Source organism: Microtus oregoni, unplaced genomic scaffold (genome assembly GCF_018167655.1).
Source record: "Microtus oregoni isolate MIOR12 unplaced genomic scaffold, Mior012 000005F_ref0000423, whole genome shotgun sequence".
Taxonomy (NCBI): domain Eukaryota; kingdom Metazoa; phylum Chordata; class Mammalia; order Rodentia; family Cricetidae; genus Microtus; species Microtus oregoni.
The window spans coordinates 8,217,406-8,235,810 of record NW_024543064.1 but is presented as its reverse complement, the minus strand read 5'-3'; the positions used below and the strand labels follow the sequence as shown (position 1 = coordinate 8,235,810).

Genomic DNA, 18,405 nt, shown 5'->3' with positions numbered 1-18,405 from the left:
GTTGCGCCTATTAGATTATACCCCTGCCAGCTACTGGCTCAGCTCTATCAGCAGACAGGCAGCAAAAGAGTTTCCAAACTCCTGTCTGAAGGTTACATAACGCAGACTGAGGGTGAGGTAGTGAGCTGGAGTCAGGACTGAGACTGCTGAGCTAGGGAGCCTGCTAAGGCAATCCATGCTGTTTCCTTGTGGTTCTGGGCTATTTGGACATCCCACTGAGTGTGGGCAAGCATGGGTTTTAACTGGGCTGGATACCTCTTTTTCTGGTCATCATTCAGTGCTGTAGAAAATCCTGCTGAATCTGAATTAGTAGTTTGTCTCTATGGAACTGTCTTCCTTTTCACACCTTCCTTCCTAAAAGATGGCTTGACATTTTACAAGGAGCTGTCACAAACTTAGGACGGAGAGGAAGACTCAGTCCTGCCAGGCATTGCTCTGGGATTGGTCACCCACACTTCTCTCAGAGTCTGGGCAGCAGGGAATAGACCCAACTTTTGCCTGAGCTTCAGACTTAGAGAAAAGACTCCCTGTCACCCAATCAGTCCAGATCAGGAACCTGGATCCCCTCTCTCCTTGCAGTGTGGTTTGCAAGTTGTTAGTCCTCCAGCACCTTCGTGTGCTTTTGCCTGAGAAACGGGGTTATTACAACCTTGATACCCTTCATTTGAAGTGCTAAAACCATGTAAAGTCCTGGAACTTTTCACTAAAACGATATACAAAGGTCCCGCTGTCCTTACTGCAGGAGCTGTCTTTGGAACATGTGCCACCGAGACAGTCACTTGACCTGCTGCTCAGCGTGGGTCCCATGCACAAATGTGATTGCACTGCATCCTGCCATACCCTCTGAGCCTTTTCCGGCAGGGTGTCCCGGTCCCCAGACAGTGGTTCTGTTCAGGCAGCCCAGGTGAGCAGCAGGTTTACATTTCTGAGGAAAGGGCGTTAAGGACTCAGGCTACTTCTTGTTCCCCTCACCTCCCGTCTATTTCCTCCTTGGGAATCGGATGTTCGTGGCATCTTTTAGGTTACCTGCTCAGAGATTGGGAGTCAACACTGTGCTCATGTGCTCTTTTCTCACTTCCCTTAGTGAATAGCTGCTTTAGCAGCCTTCACCAGCTCCGTGGGGTTCATTAGTGTTTACCATCATTCAGAATCTGCTTAACCCTGTGGCGCTGTCTAAGGTAACTGCGTGTTTCTCCAGTGATGCTGTGCTTAAGCCATGAGTCACAGAAGTGCTGTGTACCATATGATCCTATAAAGAGCATCCCGGGTGATTCTGCTGCCCTAGAACCACAGTGTCATAGTGCAGCAGAGAGCTCTGGGGACACGCCAACCTTTGCATAAGTATATAGTGAGCCAGCTGGTTAGCGTTCAAGCGGAGAACATTCGCCTCTCGTTCCTACCTCACACCACACACAAAATTCCAATTCTAGATTTAAATTCTGGATGTAAAAGGCAAAATCATAATACCCTGGTGTAGGAGATTTTCTTCAGCCTTTTGAGATAAGCCAAACACTAAAACTGCCAACACAAGAGAAAGCAGTAAGGCATGCTGGCCAGCTGTGGTGGCACTCTCCCAGTGTCCCAGAACTCAGGGCAGAGGCAGGAGGAGTGTACGTTTTAACCATTTGAGCTATATAGCAAGTTCAAGGCTAGCCTGAGCTACATGGTAAAAAAAGAAAAGGAAATGCAAGAAAAGTAGTCATTTCTTTTCAGTAGAAGACACTAAGGAGCCAGGCATGATGGTGCATAACTTTAATCCCGGTACTTGGGAGGCAGAGTCAGGTGGATCTCTGTGAGTTCAAGGCTAGTTTGGTCTACAGAATTCCAGGACAGTCAGGACTGTCACAGAGAGAAACTCTGTTTACAAAACAAAACAAACAAACAAAAAAGACACAGAGAAGAAATAGAAAATCAAACAATATTTGCAGTGTATACTCCTGGATTCAGGCGTATAAAGATCTCTCCACCCAGTGGCTCATGAGAGCAGACACTGAGTTCAGGACGGAGGACATGTGCAAGGCTCTGCATCTCATGAGTGTGCGTAGAAACACACATTCCAACCACAGTAAGATGCCACTGCACACCAGCCAGGAGGGTGAAAGTGGAAAAGCCGAAAATAGCAAATGTTGACAGAAAAGTAGATTGTTTGGGTTTTCATGTCTACTGAGGGAAGTGTGAAGAGGGAAACCGGCATGATGCCGTGCAGAGCTGAACACAGCCTGTGACCTGGAGTTCTAGGTATCTGCTCAACAGCAGTGCAAGCACATGGGCTCGGCAGACACACTCAGGAGAGCTCATGGAAAGGCCTCTCCCAGGAACCAAGCTGAAATCAATCTGTCAGCAGTTGCACATGCAGACTGTAGCGTCTCACACAGCGGATTACTGTTCCGCAACAGGAAGGGCAGGTACCACAGCGTGCAGCAGCACAGTGTGTCAGACAGAGCATGAGACCAGGTAGTCACAAGTTCAGAATCTAACAAGCAAAGGGCTGGGAGATGACTCTGTAAACAGCACTTGCTGTGCTTATACAGGACCAAGGTCTGAGCACCAGGATCCACATGGTGGCTCACAGCTGCCCTTAATCCCAGAGCCCAGGAGATCCAGTGCCCTTGTCTGACTTCCGCAAGCACATGCATGTGGTGCACAGTCATCTATGCAGGCAAACCACTCATACATATAAAATGAAAAGAAATAAATCTTTTTTTTTTTTTTTTTTTGGTTTTTCGAGACAGGGTTTCTCTGTGGCTTTGGAGCCTGTCCTGGAACTAGCTCTGTAGACCAGGCTGGTCTCGAACTCACAGAGATCCGCCTGCCTCTGCCTCCCGAGTGCTGGGATTAAAGGCGTGCGCCACCATCACCCGGCTAGAAATAAATCTTAAAAACAACAAAACCAGCAGGCTAAGTGTTAGACGTCAGTGACAGTCCCCATGAGGAACGGGAGGGTGGGCGGGAGGTGATGGGAGCTGCAGTGCACTGCTCTGTACTTTGTCTGGTGAAGTCCCAAGTGTCCTTCCTCTGATAATCCATCTGTCTCTGCACTTGGGGACATTCTTTCATGCGTATTTCCTTCTAGAAAATGTTTAAAAATAAATGATGCACCAATAATGGAGTGGTACCTGACTCGGGATTGAAGTGCAGGAAATCTCAAGCATTTCAGAGTGTCACCTCAGTGGGAACATCTCTCCTGACTCCCGGGCTGAACTCGGTCCTCACATTATTCTCCAGTTGCTTTATTTTCCCATTTGTCCCATTATAGGACATTTGTTTCTGTTAGTCCTTTTGTATTTGTATCTGCCTATGGCCCTAACCTGTAAACTCCATGAAGAACAGGCCTCGTCTGTCTGTCCTCTCTGGTAGCTGCATCTGGCACTCTGCACAAAGCCCGAGGTAGAATACCTTACTGGATCTAAGAGATGGAGATGGGGCTCCAAGGGGGAGTCCCTAATACCTACTCTGGGACTACTGTGTGTCACCTCTCTGCTAAGCTCCCTCCTTATACATAGATAGGCCGAGTTTCCTTTCCTCTGACATCAGAAGGGATGGGTGGAGTGCAGGACAGCCCATATTGCTTTTACAAAAGGCACACCTGGAAGCTGCCTGATTGCTCCATGCCAGCCCTTTTGTGTTGCCACGGCATTCGCATGCTAGCAGAGCCCCAGGTCTTGGCCATCCAGAGGCCAAGATCAGACTTCACCCAAAATACACAGTGTACTTTGCATCCAAGTAGATCAAACTAGGTTCAGGTTGAGCTTTGAGCCCTCCCCACCCACATCTTCTTTCTTGTAGTCTTTTGCCTGAGTGCTTCATTTCTTTTTTTTTTAATTATTTATTTATTATGTATACAATATTCTGCCTGTGTGTATGCCTTCAGGCCAGAAGAGGGAACCAGACCCCATTACAGATGGTTGTGAGCCACCATGTGGTTGCTGGGAATTGAACTCAGGACCTTTGGAAGGACAGGCAATGCTCTTAACCTCTGAGCCATCTCTCCAGCCCCTGAGTGCTTCATTTCTCTCTGGGTATGAAGAAGCAGAGAAAGGGAGAAAAACTTCCAGGCATCACCAGGAGAGGGGCAGCGCCCACTGTTGCAGAATAGAGAGATAACAGCCAATTTGTCAAAAAGCACTGACAAAAAGATAAAGTTGGAAGTAATTAGCTGGCTGACATACTGGGAGCAGTGTGCCTGCCAATAGCTCCCTAAATCAGCCAAAGCCTTGGAAATGTGACAGCCATTCATCAGTTTTACAGCACGCCTCAGACAGGCTCCTCAGTTGGAAACCTGGCCCTCACAGATCGTGTGCTTTGACACTCTGAGGCTTGAACCAACCTGTGCCACATGCTGGATTGTATTAGGTACCAGGTCCACATCCATCCAGGAGATGCCTGCAAGCAGTAAGTACCCAGCCTGTCACCAGGCAGTGCTTGGCCTCTGGGGACAGTTTCCAGAGGGCACATGGAGTTGTGAGTGCGTACACAGTTTCCTTGTGGCCTGGACCCACCAGGTAGCACTGTCAGCTAACTGGATTCTCTTGGTGATGGCTTGTTAGCATAGCATTAAAAAGAATTATGAGGCCAGTTGTGGTAGCCCACACCTGAAACCCCAGCATTGCAGAGACTGGGGTAGGAAAACAGCAAGTTCATGGGCTGCTTAGTGAGACCGTCTCGAAAATTACAAAACAAAACAAGCAAGTATGAGGTACCTTAGTAAAGTAGAAATGCCTGTAAAAGCAGAAGGCAGAAGCATATGCTGTGTATCACTATGTAAAATATATTTAATATGCATAGGTGGGATTATTTTACATTAAAATTATATTGTAATATATATATATCATATTCCCTACCCTGACCGAGTATGTCTTAATTTGGGGTGGGGAGACCAAAGATACAGATCAGTGCAGTAGCACTCTCCTAATACGTGTGAAGCCTGGGCTCAGTCGCCAGCACCTTGTGCCACCAAAATCATGTGTGTTTGCCTCTCCATGTCTCCCTTCTCCAACAAGTTACAAAGATGGTTTGTTGGGTGTGGTACTTTATGCCTATGTTCCCAGCACCCTGGCTGACACAGAAATAACACAACAAGTTCAAGGGCCAGCCTAGCTACATAGGAAGACTCTGTCTCAGAAAACACATATATAAAAACTTTATAGAAGATGCCCTCACTCTCAACAATTTCTAAAGGTTTCTCTATCCCTCGTCCTGACCTGGCCTCTGTTACCATTCCCCCTTTCCGATCATGAGGACCACACCGCCGCTGCATAGTTAGCATGTCCTCTAAATGGAGCAGACACCTGGAGACTGCTCAGAGGGAAGGGTGAGGATGTGGCAGGAGCTTTTCCTTCTCAGGAAACTCTGGAATCAAGACTTCAGCAACCTTTGTGGAAGGTCAGAAAATAGCCATTGGGCTTGCACAAACTTCTTATTTTTTTAATATTTATTTATTTTATTGAGTATTCAATATTCTGTCTGCATATATGCCTGCAGGCCAGAAGAGGGCACCAGATCTCATTACAGATGGTTGTGAGCCACCATGTGGTTGCTGGCTCAGGACCTTTGGAAGAGCAGGCAATGCTCTTAACCGCTGAGCCATCTCGCCAGCCCCTTGCACGAACTTCTTAATATGATCCTACTGCCTCGGTTCCTAGTGCTGGGATTACAAGCAAAAGTGCGTGCGTGCGTGTATGTACGTGTGTGTGTACGTGTGTATACATGTAAAGTGGGGCACACACACCTGTACACACACACAAAGACCAGAAGAAGGCAGTATCTGGTGCCCTTCTCTATCACTCTTCACTAGTCCTTTGAGGCAGAGCCTCTCCCTCTGCCTGGGGTTTGTGTTTTACTCAGCTAGGAGTCTTAGTGCCATAGATTCCTGAGAGCTGCAAAAGCACCAAATGTCCTAGCTTTGAATGTCTGTCATGGTGATGGAGCCCATCTTCTCTTTCTTAACATACAGGGGAAAGGCTAAAAATGTCCTTTTCCTAAGTTTTTTAAAAAATTAAATCTGCCACCTGGCGGTGGTGGCACACACCTCTCATCCCAGAACGCAGGCAGGAGGCAGAGGCACGTGGATCTCTGTGAGGCCAGCCTGGTCTACAGAGAAGTTCCAGGACAGGACCCAGGACAGAGAAACCCTGACTTGAAAAACAAAAGAAAAAAAATTAATTAGTTGATGTGTGTGTGTGTGTGTGTGTGTGTGTGTGAGAGAGAGAGAGAGAGAGAGAGAGAGAAACACGTCAGCACATTTGTGCAGTATTGCACACTTGGAAGTTGAGGATGACTTTTGCAAGTCAGTTCTCACCTTCCACCAGGTGAGTTCTGGGGATCAATCTCAGGTGAGAAGACTTGGTCACAAATGTCTTTATCCACTGAGCCATCTCACCTTGTTTCAGGTGGTTAGTTCTAAGATCTTACCGTTTTCCACCATATCCCTTCCTATCTGCATTTGAATGACCCCACCTCACCTCCTCGCTGTAGAGTTTCAAATGTCCCTTTGCTTCCTGTCTTCTCTGTGTCCTTCCATCCTGAAATTAATACATTCCAAAAGAGACTGTTGTTGAGGTCCCTGAACAGAACATTCTTTTGTTCCAAGACTCTTGAGCTGCCTGATGAAGACATCAAGGCGCAGCCAACCCTTTCCTCCTGGATCTGTAGGGGCACCAGACAGTTCCGTTGTTAATCTGCACTGGGCACAGAACTGCTCAGTGCTGGGAGAATAGCAGGACCATCTGAAGCAGTTCTGTGCGATGAAAACAACTGTGTGATATAGTGTGTGGGAGCCAAAGCAGTGTTCTGCACCATCCATTGTGGCTGCTCAAGACATCCCATTCCAACCATCTCCTGCCAGCTGGGACACATGTGTCATCGTTCTGGTGCCAAGGGAATTCAGAAAATTCTCCTTTGACAGGAAACTAAGTAAAAGGCAGACAGTCTGCACTGGAAGGAAGGCCCAGGGCCATGTGGAAGCAAGCAGGAACATTCTGGTGAATTCCTGATGGCACACAGGGAAGCCTAGGCATAGCAGACGGAGCACAGATGCCCCAGGTCTGCCTGGGCCTCTACCCCTCCAGGCTTGGTGTGGAAGGGGTTCCCTGTACTGTGCTTTTAACTGCCGGGCCTGAGGTCACTAAGGCTCTGAAGCTAAGAGAAGGGAGAGCTAAAGGCCACAGAGGAAGAAAACTCCAATCAGCTACTGTGAACAGTGACCAGGAAACCCTTCAGGGTGCTTCTCAGGAGCACAAGTGGCAGCTGGGCTGCTTGGCTTTTGGGTCAGTCCCTTTCTTCTCAGTGAGACTAGTCACAAACTACCTATGAAGAGCCCCAGCACGAGAGGTGGACATGTTGGGAGAGTAGAAGGGAATGGGGGAGGGACGTGGGGTAGATAAGCTCAAGAGACAGTGTGTATACATGTGAACTTGTCAACCAATAGGATTTTTTTAAAAAATCATAATTGAAGAAAAAGCACAGATAACCGGATGTTAGTAGCCCACACCTTTAATCCCTGCACTCAGGAGGCTGAGGCAGGTAGATATCTGAATTCAAGGCGAGCCTGGTCTGCACAGTGAGTTCCAGGACAGCCAGGGCCACACAGAGAAACTGTCTTGAAACAAAACAAAATGTGAAAAGGAAAGGAAGAAGCACAGAGGCCAGCTTGCAGGGGAGGATCACAGGTGGCGGGGGGGGGGGGGGGGGGGGGGGGGGGGGGCCTGCAGCTAGAGGGCCTCAGCCGTCACTCCCACTTTGGCAGCCTCATGTTCCCTCGCTTCTGAACCCCTCTCTGGTGTCTCACCAGGCTGTTCTCCCAGCCTCAGGAAGCAGATTGTCAAGTCCCAGAGAAGTGCCCTTTGTGACTGGCTTGTCTGTAAAGATACTAGGCAGCTTCTTGTCCTTACTCATTAGCTCAAACCAACTCCAGAAAGTGTTTCCCTCAGTTGGCAAGAATGTTCCCGGTTCCGGCTCTTGAATTCGGCTTCACTTTAAACCGGAAAGAAAAGGAATCAATCAGGCCACTCACTTTCCCAGCCGACTTTCTCCTTTCCTAAAGTCAGGCCCATTTGTGGACTCTGGGTTTTAGTTTGCAGGTAAGCAGTTTTGACTTGCGATGTAGATTCATGAACTATGTCAGTTGACGACCTGTTGTTTCCGCCCACCGCTAGGTAGTGGTGGCTGCCCATACCTGAGTCTCTGCATCTGCTTGCTGCTGCGTCTTTACCAGTAGGAGTAGAGCTGGTTTGTGTTGAGCATTCCTCTGTGGCTGGGCTAAGGCTCTGGTCATTGATCTTTGCATCTTTCAGTGTCAGTAGGGAAAGACTGGGTGGGGGGCACAGTGGGGGTTTATGGAAGGGGATTTGTGACAACCCCAGCTGCCATAAAGTGGGTTTTTCAGAAGGGGGCTAGGGAGCAAAGGTGACTTCTCAAGAACAGAACACACCTGTCCTTCCATTCTCATCAAGTGGCATTTGCATGATGATCAGAAGACCACTGTCCCGGCTTGGGTCCCAAACAGTGAACTCACATTGTCACACTTGGCAGCCAGAGCCACCTCACCAGCTCTAAGATGTCTTTGAAATGGTGGCATGGCATTCCACAGCCTGTGACCTCTTTTCTTCACATATAAAAGGGGTCTACTAATAACTGTCAGCTTTCTAGGGCTGATATTCCTCACATAAATGTAGCTCCTGCCACATGCGGTGAGCGCTCTTCCTAATACAGTAAGTTGTCGCAGCCCAACTCTGAAGGCAGGGTCACAGAAGAAGGAAACGTTAAAGCCTCCAAAAGACAGGCTCTCTTTTGGGGAGTGGGGGAGTTCAAGACAAGGTTTCTCTGTATAGCCCTGGCTGGCCTTGAACTCAGAGATCCATCTGCAGCTGCCTCCTGAGTACTAGAATTAAAGGCGTGAGCCACCAGACCTGCTCTCTTGATCAACAAGATTTGCATCATTTAGGCCTCAGATCCAAGATCATAAATTTAATTTCTGATTGAGCCCTCTCATTTTTCATGGATCTCAGCCAGAGGTAATTTCTCAGTGGTTTTCTTATCGCTACACAAGAGCAGCTTATAGGGCCAAGAAGCATCCCAGCTCCGTGGCCGTTGCTTAAGGCCTGATCCCTCTGCTGTGCTCAGCCTACTCCACTTGTTCTTCCCACTAGCCCCCTGCATCCTCGAGGCCTGCGAGTGTCGTGTGGGATACACTGCAGAAGGGATTAGTTTGGACGGCTGAGGGAGTTAAGGAACGAGGAGGTCTCGTTCCTCATGCCCAGTGCTACGTTGGCCTGTCTCACAAGGCAGTGTTGCTAAACCATGGCAAAAAAAAACAAAAAAAGATGTCAAACTGTGGCTTCCCAGTTTTGATTGTTCTTGTTAAACTCTCTTTTATGCATAATTAGTGGGAGAATGTATTAGGCAAAAGCTTTTTATGTGGTTTTGGGGTTTTTTGGTTTGTTTGTTTAACCACAATGTCAGTGAGTTTCAGAGTAAACCAAGCAATTTGTAACATTCATAATTTGTTCTTGAAACAGAATCTGTTCAGAGCACAAGACTAGAAGACAGTTGCTAAAACTAGTGTGGTGGTTTTGTTTTTGTTTGTTTCACTTTTTTCCATTGATTTAGAGTTAGCACCCTCTGGTTTAGGCAAAGAACACTCAGCTTCCTTGTCAGGCCAACTTCCTCCTACCCGGACTTCCTCCCCCAAGGCCACCTTAGGAGTCCACTGACAAGAGTACTGAGAACATGAAGAACCATGTTTCGGGGCATGTTTACTGGATTTCTTTTTCCTGTTTTCTTAGACTTCCATTTGGTTAAAGAACTAGATAGTGGCAGAGCTGTACCAAATAATGTTGGTTAGCAGTGCAGTTCACCCTACCCCATGAGCGTAGACCACTGAGGTTAGGGGCTCACCTGCCATGATGCCTACAGCTTCCAGGAGTCTGTTCCTTCCTTTACCACGTGGGTCCTGAGGATCAGACTCAGATTGTCAGGCTTGGCGGCAGTGCCTTTCTCCACCTAGCCTTCTTGCCAGCCCATTCCCCACTTCTTAGGAGAGACATCCAGTTGCTCCTGGATTTAGGGGGAACATCCTGATTCAGTCTGAGTTTAGGCTTGGTGTCCTTGGCTTCGTGTCCTCATTAGTAAGACGGAACAAATCTCAACCTTTCTCTTCTGATTTTCTCAGGGAAGCGAGGCCAAAGGAATGATGGTTGGAAATGTGCTTTGTAATGAGACATTCTATTATTACTTTCACAAATGTTGGTAACTAGTCTGTCAGACTTCTGGGCAGTTCCTTCAGTTTTATTGGAAGAAAAGTGGTAGAATTAAAAAAAAATATTTATAACAGCAAGCTCTTGCCATATTACCACATGGAACCCAAACCCTGGAATTCCTAAAACCACTTAACAATTAATTCTACTCTAGTAAACAGTTTGTACCCTGTGCAATAAACTAGAGCCATGCACAGTAAGTCGGTCTAGATTCCCAGGTTGGTGTGTCACATGTTGAGTTTTGCCCAGGAGTAACAGGATACAACTGTTGTTGCCTGCCTTAATGCTCTCCCCATTTCCCTCCCTTCCATACCAGTAGCACTAGCTCAGTTGCTGAGAATGAGGGGCTAAGGCTCACAGTTCTCCTGCTTTCAGGGCCATCTTGTCACCTCTGATCAACCCCAGGGACCAGGCCTTCCATGTCACTGCTCACAGCCCACAGACAGTTCTCCCGTCAGCTGGGCCCACACCTCCTGAAGGTGACTTTACTAAGCAGAGCCCAGTGAAAAGCATCTATATGCTGGTGGCCACGAGAGTTACTGCAGAGGGAGGGGAGCGGTCCTGAAGAGGAGCCAAAGAAGCCTGTGTGTTCGCAGATAGTGGTCTCTGGCAGATGAGCACTGAGCATGAGTGGAAGGCATGGGAATTTTGCCGTTTTTTTTTTTTTAATTACTTTTCTGTCAGTGACTATTTGCCTGTGTGTATATCTGTGCACCATGTTTGTGCAATGCACATAGAGGCCAGATGAGGGTGTCAGTTCCCCTAGAACTTGAACTGCAGACAGTGGTGAGCCGTCCCTATGGGTGCTGAGAACTAAACCTGGATCCTCATTAAAAGCAGCAAGTGTTCTTAACCACTAAGCCATCTTTTCAGCCCTAATTTAAAAATATTTAAATGTGTGACTAAGAACATAGCTCAGCAGTAAGACAGGCCTAGTGTGCATGAGGCTTTGGACATGCACTGCTTGCCAGACAGCCTCTGGGAGAAAACCAGTCTCCACTGTCTAGGAAACAGGTCAGAATAACAGATCCTAGCCTTTTCAGCCCCTCAGACTGGGGGCAGGAAATCAAAACCCTTTTCTCAGATAAATCATTCAAGCTGGGCTTTCTGGGTGGTGATAGGTGGCGGATCCCCGTGTCTGTGAGACATCATCCTCGGGATGCAGATGAGCCATTTTGCCCAGTGCATGCGTGTAATTGTCTTCCTCTTGTTTCCTCAGCATTAACAATAAGCTACAACAGCCTGAGGCAGCTTCTGGTGTGTTAGAATATGCCATGAAACACTTTGGAGAGCTGGTAAGTGCCTTCTCATTCCTTCTAGAAAGACAAGAAGTAGAGATCTGGCTACAGAGGCACTCGGCCGCCACCTTGAAAAAGTTACTTTCCATTTCTGTGGATTTTTTCCTTAATCTGTGAGGATCTAAATGCCAACTTGCCTGTATCTTAAGGACGAAGGGACAATGCAGGATGGAGTGCGTTCAGATGGAATGGAGGTGGGGAGCAGGGCGCACGGTCTAATCAGCAGTGGTGATTGGACTCTTAGCATGTAATGTGTGACTGCTCCACGTGCTTCATTCGGCTCCATCCTCACATGGACACCATAAAGTGGGTAGTGTCATTACCCTCTTTCTCAAGGGAGGGGACTGTGGACCCAGCACGTTCAACACCTGTCTGAGCTAACAGAGCAGGTACACAGCAGGACCAGGATTTGAACCAGGGAAGTGGACCCCAGGACTGCCATTCAACCTGGCTTATCACCTATGTGTCATCTGTGGCAGAGCCTTCGTGCCTGTCCCTGAATTAGAAACTAGCCAGTTCCCCAAGAGGAAGATAAAGCGCGTCCTCTTACTCTCTGATGCCAAGGGACTTTCTCTTTCATTATTACATACATAACTGCGTCTCTGCTACCACCCTTGCCTGTCATACACAGATCATCCCCGTGACTTCTTGCAGTTTGAGAAGGTGCTTTGACGATCCCTGAATTTACAAAGCACTATTTTAATCAGTTTAATACTGGGACCCTGGAAGGCCAGGAAACTCTGGATCCATATATTTGATGCAAAACCTTTTATGAACTGCATAAGTCACTTACTTGGTTTCCTTAATCAAGAGGCAGGACTTGTTTTCGATGCTCTGGCACTCCGCCTCATTAGAACATTGGACTGAAACTGCAGGCTCTTTCACCATCTTAAGCATGTATTGCCTGTAAACAGACTAAGGACCGCCCCTCTCCAGATGATGACAAAACACAGAGAATATGTCTCATCCGTCTTTGCCAGTCCTTGTTTGTAGAAGGCAGAAAGCACACGGTGTGTTTCCCAGGCCAGGCTGTCCTCAGCCGCAATACCCTAGAGCTTGGGCCCCCATAAGCCTGATTGAAACAAGCGCTCTTTGCCCATCTGGTGTTCAGGTGATCTGCCAACAGATGGCTCGTACTCCAGTGCTCAGACTGCCAGCCGTAAATGAAAGTCTCTCCATCTTCAGGTTCTAAAGGTGACCATTAGCTCAGGATTATTGCTAAACCGTGGTGGATTTTCTGTTATATTTAAGTAGCTGAATCATATTAAGCTTAACAATGGTTTGCCTTTTCTTGGCAGAGCCTGTGCTTCCTCAGCACAATTTATGTAACAGCAATCTCATTAGAACTTTGTGTGATTCATTGCTTAAACCTTATGGTTTCTGCAACCCCTTGCAATTTAAAGTGTCCTGGCCCCTGTTTGACCTCTCCATAGCTGCTCTCTGCCTTCTGTTGGTTCGCTGCGTGTGTGCCACACATCAGTCACTGGCTCCTTGTGTGGACATTTGTCTGTGCTGCCCTTCATCCTAGAGTGTTTCGTTACACTCTCGTCATTCTTCTGAGTTCTCTTTTGAATGTAGGCAAATAGAAACGCTATTCTTGGCATACAGGATGAAGCCGAGTTTACCTTCCACAGATAGGCTGATCTCAGCAAACCCTGCCTGCACTAGGGTGAAGCCCAGTTTACCTTCCACAGATAGGCTGATCTCAGCAAACCCTGCCGGCACTGGGGTGAAGGCGAGTGTGGCATTAGTTGGTGCATAGGCAGCAGGGGATATTGGGAGGGAAGAGCAGTCAACACTACACAGTAGAATGACTTCTTGTCCTGGTTCAGCAGGAAGATGTTCTTTGAGGCCACTCAACAACAGATGAGTGGTCTCTTCTGTATCTGCTGTAAAAACATCAGTTTTATCCAGAAAGGGGAGGAGGGAACAGGAGAAACTGATGTGGGTCCTGCATGTGTGATCTACAAGTTCCACCTCAGAATCGTGTTGTTATTTAAGGACCCTCTGGAGAGCAATAGACCAGGCTGATGCAGAAGTAGTCTCCTACTGAGCTGATGAAGAAACTCAAAGACAGACAGAAAACACATAAAACAGTCTACTGATCATTCTGGTCTGGAACTTCAGACCGTGGCCCTTACTTCTGTGGACACCACTCACTGCCAGCGTGGCACTCTGCCTGCCAGCATAATGGAATCCCTCCTTTGGCCTTGACTGGTAGACGGCGCCAAGTGCTACACAGAAGGGAATGTTGGCTAGAAGACTGTAGGATGGAAGATTGTCCAAAGAATTTTAAGTAGCAGTGTTCTATTGTATTTCCTGAAGGTTTAGAAATGCGTTAAGAATGCAGAGTATCAGGGCTTCTAAAAAGAACCAGCTGTGCCCTGGGCTGCTGTGCCTGTCACACAGCCTGATGTCAGCGGTGCAGCAGACTGGAATGCAGGAGCTGCGGTGGGGACACACTTTTCCCTTTGCCCCCCCCCCCCCCCCGTACTAGCATTCCGGGACCACTGGAGGGGATGGGGTGGAGCTGAACCCTCCGTGTGCTTAGTTTATCTCAGGATTCAAGGTCTGCCATTAGTGTGCCCAGGAATAACATTTCTGTCTCTGCCAAACAACCTCCCTCCAGGTAAGTTCTTTAGCCTAGGCTGGGACATGCAGACGGGTGAAGTATGTGTATGAATATAGCATAGCACAGGAAAGCGTGTGTGGACTCCAAAGCATAAACCCTTGCTCTCCGCAGGAGATCCAGGCCACCTGGTATGAGAAACTGCATGAGTGGGAGGATGCTCTTGTGGCCTATGATAAGAAGATGGACACGAACAAGGATGACCCAGAGCTGATGCTGGGCCGCATGCGCTGTCTTGAAGCCTTGGGGGAATGGTGAGCTGCCCTGGGGTGATGACCTGAGTGGCCAGGAGAGGCACATGTCTCCAGAGTCTTCAGACTCTTGCTCTCCCAGGAATGGTAACTGCTGTGTTCTTACCTCTCTTCTGCCTCAGCACACAGTTGTGTTTGGTTTGATTCTGCTGGTTCGATTTTTGTGGTTTGAGTTGCTCTCACCCTGTAGCCTATGCTGGCCTGGAACTTGCTGTCCAGCCCAGACTGACTTGACCATGTGGCCTCACCCACCCTAGTGATGGAATTGCAGGTGTGCGCCCCTGCCCCCAGCTTTGTTGTTTCATGCTCTTTGTTTTCTTAATGCTAATGCTGCCCGCAGAAGAGCTGAGTCCCTGGCACCATACATTCTCTGCCTGCTCTCTGTGCCTCCGACCTCAGTTGATCGGCTAAAGAATTTGTATTTATTTATTCATTCATTCATTCGTTTGTTTGTTTATTTATTTATTCTGTCTGTGTGTAAGCCTGCAGGCCAGAAGAGGGCACCAGACCCCATATGTGGTTGCTGGGAATTGAACTCAGGACCTTTGGAAAGCAGGCAATGCTCTTAACCTCTGAGCCATCTCTCCAGCCCTAGCTTTAATTTTTTTTGAAGAGATGGTCCAGCAGTAAAACCTGAGTTCAGTTCCCAGCGCCCACAAAGCAGTTTTACCTTCTCTTACCAGAGGATCTGGTGCCCCCTTCTGGCCTCTTCAAGCACCGCATGCATGTGGTGCACAGACATAAACATTCAGATAGAACACGCATACATATAAAAATAAGAATAAGTAAATCTTACATTTTTTAAAATAAAGACATGACTGATTAGCTCTTGTTGGGCTGAGTGTTGTTGCGCACACCTTTAATCCAGCACTCGGGAGCTAGGGACAGGTGGATCTCTGTGAGTTTGAGGCCAGCCTGGTCTTCATAGCAAGTTCCAGCCAGCTAGATCTACACAGTGAGACCCTGTTTTAAAAAAAAAAAAAATGAGGAGGGCTGGAGAGATGGCTCAGCAGTTAAAAGCACTGACTGCTTTCCTAGAGGACCTAGGTTTGATTCCCATCACCCACATGGCAGCTCACAACTGTCTGGAACTCCAGTTCCAGGGATCTAACATCTTCTTCTGATCTCTGTGAGCACCAGGCATGCACATAGTACTCAGATATACGTGTAAGCAAAACACCCATACATATAAAAACTTTTAATCTAAAAAATATTGTCTCAAAGTAATTAAGGCAGAGAGTAATGACACAGGATGGCTGGCATCCTTCACTGACCTCCACACACGTGTGCACACAGCACACATCCATACCTGTGCATATATACCACACAGTCAGTCAGTAAGGTGGAGAGCAACTGAGGAAGAAACCTGACCTTGGCCTCTGGCCTCTGCGTGTGCACATGAATACAAATAAATTATACACACACACAGAAATGGTGGATGAATGGATGAGCTGGCAAAAATATTTGAAAATTGTTTGTCTAATTTAACCAGAAATAGGTAAACTGAAAGTTACTATTTTATTTATTTTCATAAGTGAATATCTTATATCCATTTGTCAATGAATGGAATAAGCACATTCTACCAAATCTTCTTTATAAAACTGAAGGTGTTTTAAGTCCAACAGGTATCTAAAACTTCACTGCCTGCTTCAATAGCCACTAGCCACACCTAGCTATGAAAACAGTCGTGCTGGCCACACATCAGAAGCCTCTGTGGCTCCTTCGTCAGGCAGTGCACACAGAACTTCCCATCCTCGTGGCGCGTTCTGCTGGGCAGCTTTGATCTGGAGGAAGTAGGGGTGTTAAGAATGAGCCCTGTTCACTCAAAACAGAATTTTGCTTTGTCTACTTTCAACTCTGCTGTGTCCTAAAGCATATCTTAGGAGAAAGATAAAACAGGTGCAAATTCTTCTAAAGTTTAGATCTGATCAGTTGTGAAATGCTTTAGTGTTTCCCTGTGGCCTTTGAATTAATTGCCCATTGTAGTGTGGCTTTGGCCCATTTATTCACCATTCCTCCTGGAGGTGTCATATCTGAGCTTCCTGCTCCCTCTCTTCAAAGCCTACTCTCGTTCCTTTGTTCCTCCAGCTGCCATGACCCTGCTCCTTTTCTCTCTTTAAAACACACTGCTCCTTTCCCTGAGCTCTCCGGTGCTCTTTCCTTCCTCTTGCCCTCCCTCTTCACTTTCCCTGACTGAACCAAGCAGGGACAGCTTGGATACCTGGGAAAAGCAGAGATGTGGTTTTTTGTCCAGTCTCCTTAAACAACAGGCTCACAGTCTGAGATCTCTTGAGAGAAAGTGACATGGGCCTCTCTCTGCCACAGTTCTCACTCCCGCACACCTCCAGTCTCTTGGGTCCTTTCCAGTTTTATAATTACCTACAAAGTCTAAGGGACTAGTATTGCTGATCTAGGGCTTTAAGAACGTGGAAGCCTAAAAGAGACCTTAAAAGAGATGAAGGAAGCAGAATTCCTGGTCATTTGCAGCTTTCTGATAAGACTTATTTAATCAGTTCTGTTTAGAGTGCAGTTTCTGAATTTCTTTCTGTGCCAGAGGATTTTCTGAACCCGCCTGCAGCAGGTGTTCTCCAAAGGCACCAGCAGAAGCTATAGGGAATCTGCAGTGAGCGTACAAATGTCCCCTTCTCCACGCTCATTTGACTCCTGAGTGATGACTAGAGATGGAGCCCCAGCACTGTGGCACCCTGGACACATCCACCTCCTCAGCCTCCACACAGCCTCTGAGTCTCTGAGAGCAGATGCAGTGGGTGGAGAGCACAGGTAGTGGAGGTGCTCCAGATGAAAGGCCTTGCTCAGCCTCCTGCTGTGGGGCCTGCAGCACCCGTGGGAGGCCACCCTTTCCCTCAGGTGGTTCAGCCTAGCTGCTGACCATGGACTATGTTTTCTTTGTTTTTGTCACCCCTAAGTCTCCCAATGGCGGTGCATTCTACATTCCTGATCCTTGCCTGCTTCCCTGTAGGGGGAGTGTCTTGTATGGCAGTCCCTGCACTACCCCGCTTCTTTCTGCCTCTAGTTGAAAAGGAAAGCTAAGTCCCTCAGCCCCTGGCACAGAAACAGCGATCCTCGCCACAGTAGGAGGCCTACTGCCTGTGGCCACCAGCCATCAAGAGTGGAATTCTGAGCTCAGTTAGTTACTTGGCATGTAAGTAACTAACTTACAGAGAGGCAGATCCCTGGAGCTCTGAGGCCAGCCAGACTAGCCCATAAGTGAGCTTCAGGTTCAATGAGACCTTGACTCTGAACATCAAATGACACCCAACATCATCCTCCAGCTTCCACGTGCACCATGCATATGTGCTCGCTCATGCTCTGTCTCTGTCTCTCTCTCTTTCTTTCTAACACACATACCACAAACATGTATTAAAATTCTCATTGGGGAGAATATAGTAGTCAAAGCTTGTGAATCCAAAGGAATTATCTTTATGAAGCCCAGCACTGTACAATGAATATACAACAATAAAAAATTAATAATTTGGGGGCTGGAGAGATGGCTCAGAGGTTAAAAGCACTGGCTGATCTTTCAGAGGCCCTGAGTTCAATTCCCAGCAACTACATGGTGGCTCACAACCATCTATAATGAGATCTGGTGCCCTCTTCTGGCCTGCAGGCAGACATTCAGTCAGAACATTTGTGTACATAATAAATAAATGTATCTTTTTAAATGTTTTAATTCTTTTTAAAAAGTGGAACTCTAGACCTGGTAGGACCGTTTGTAGATAATGGAGCTTTCTTTCTTACCTTCAGAGACACCCCAATAAAATGCACCAGTCAGTTCCTGTGCTCTGACCCACTCAAATAAATTTAAATAAATCAAAGTTTTTATTTATTTACCTATTTAAAAAAGAAGTTGGTCCCTCTAGTAACAGTGTGGTCCATCAGCTTCCAGCCTGGGCCCCTTGGAACTTGTGCTGTTTTCCTTGGCTCTGCTTCCAGTGCTGAGTTAAACACTTTGC

At 47.4% G+C, this 18,405-nt stretch overlaps 1 protein-coding gene across 1 annotated transcript in view; it reads left to right on the top strand.

Moving 5' to 3' along the window:
- The window catches only part of LOC121448014 (serine/threonine-protein kinase mTOR), a 110,852-nt gene that overhangs the window by 47,198 nt on the left and 45,249 nt on the right, over nucleotides 1–18,405 (top strand). Inside the window, exons 29-30 of the mRNA XM_041651552.1 lie at nucleotides 11,473–11,548; nucleotides 14,295–14,434. Coding sequence (XP_041507486.1) covers nucleotides 11,473–11,548; nucleotides 14,295–14,434 — 216 coding nt within the window. The remainder of the gene's footprint in view (nucleotides 1–11,472; nucleotides 11,549–14,294; nucleotides 14,435–18,405) is intronic.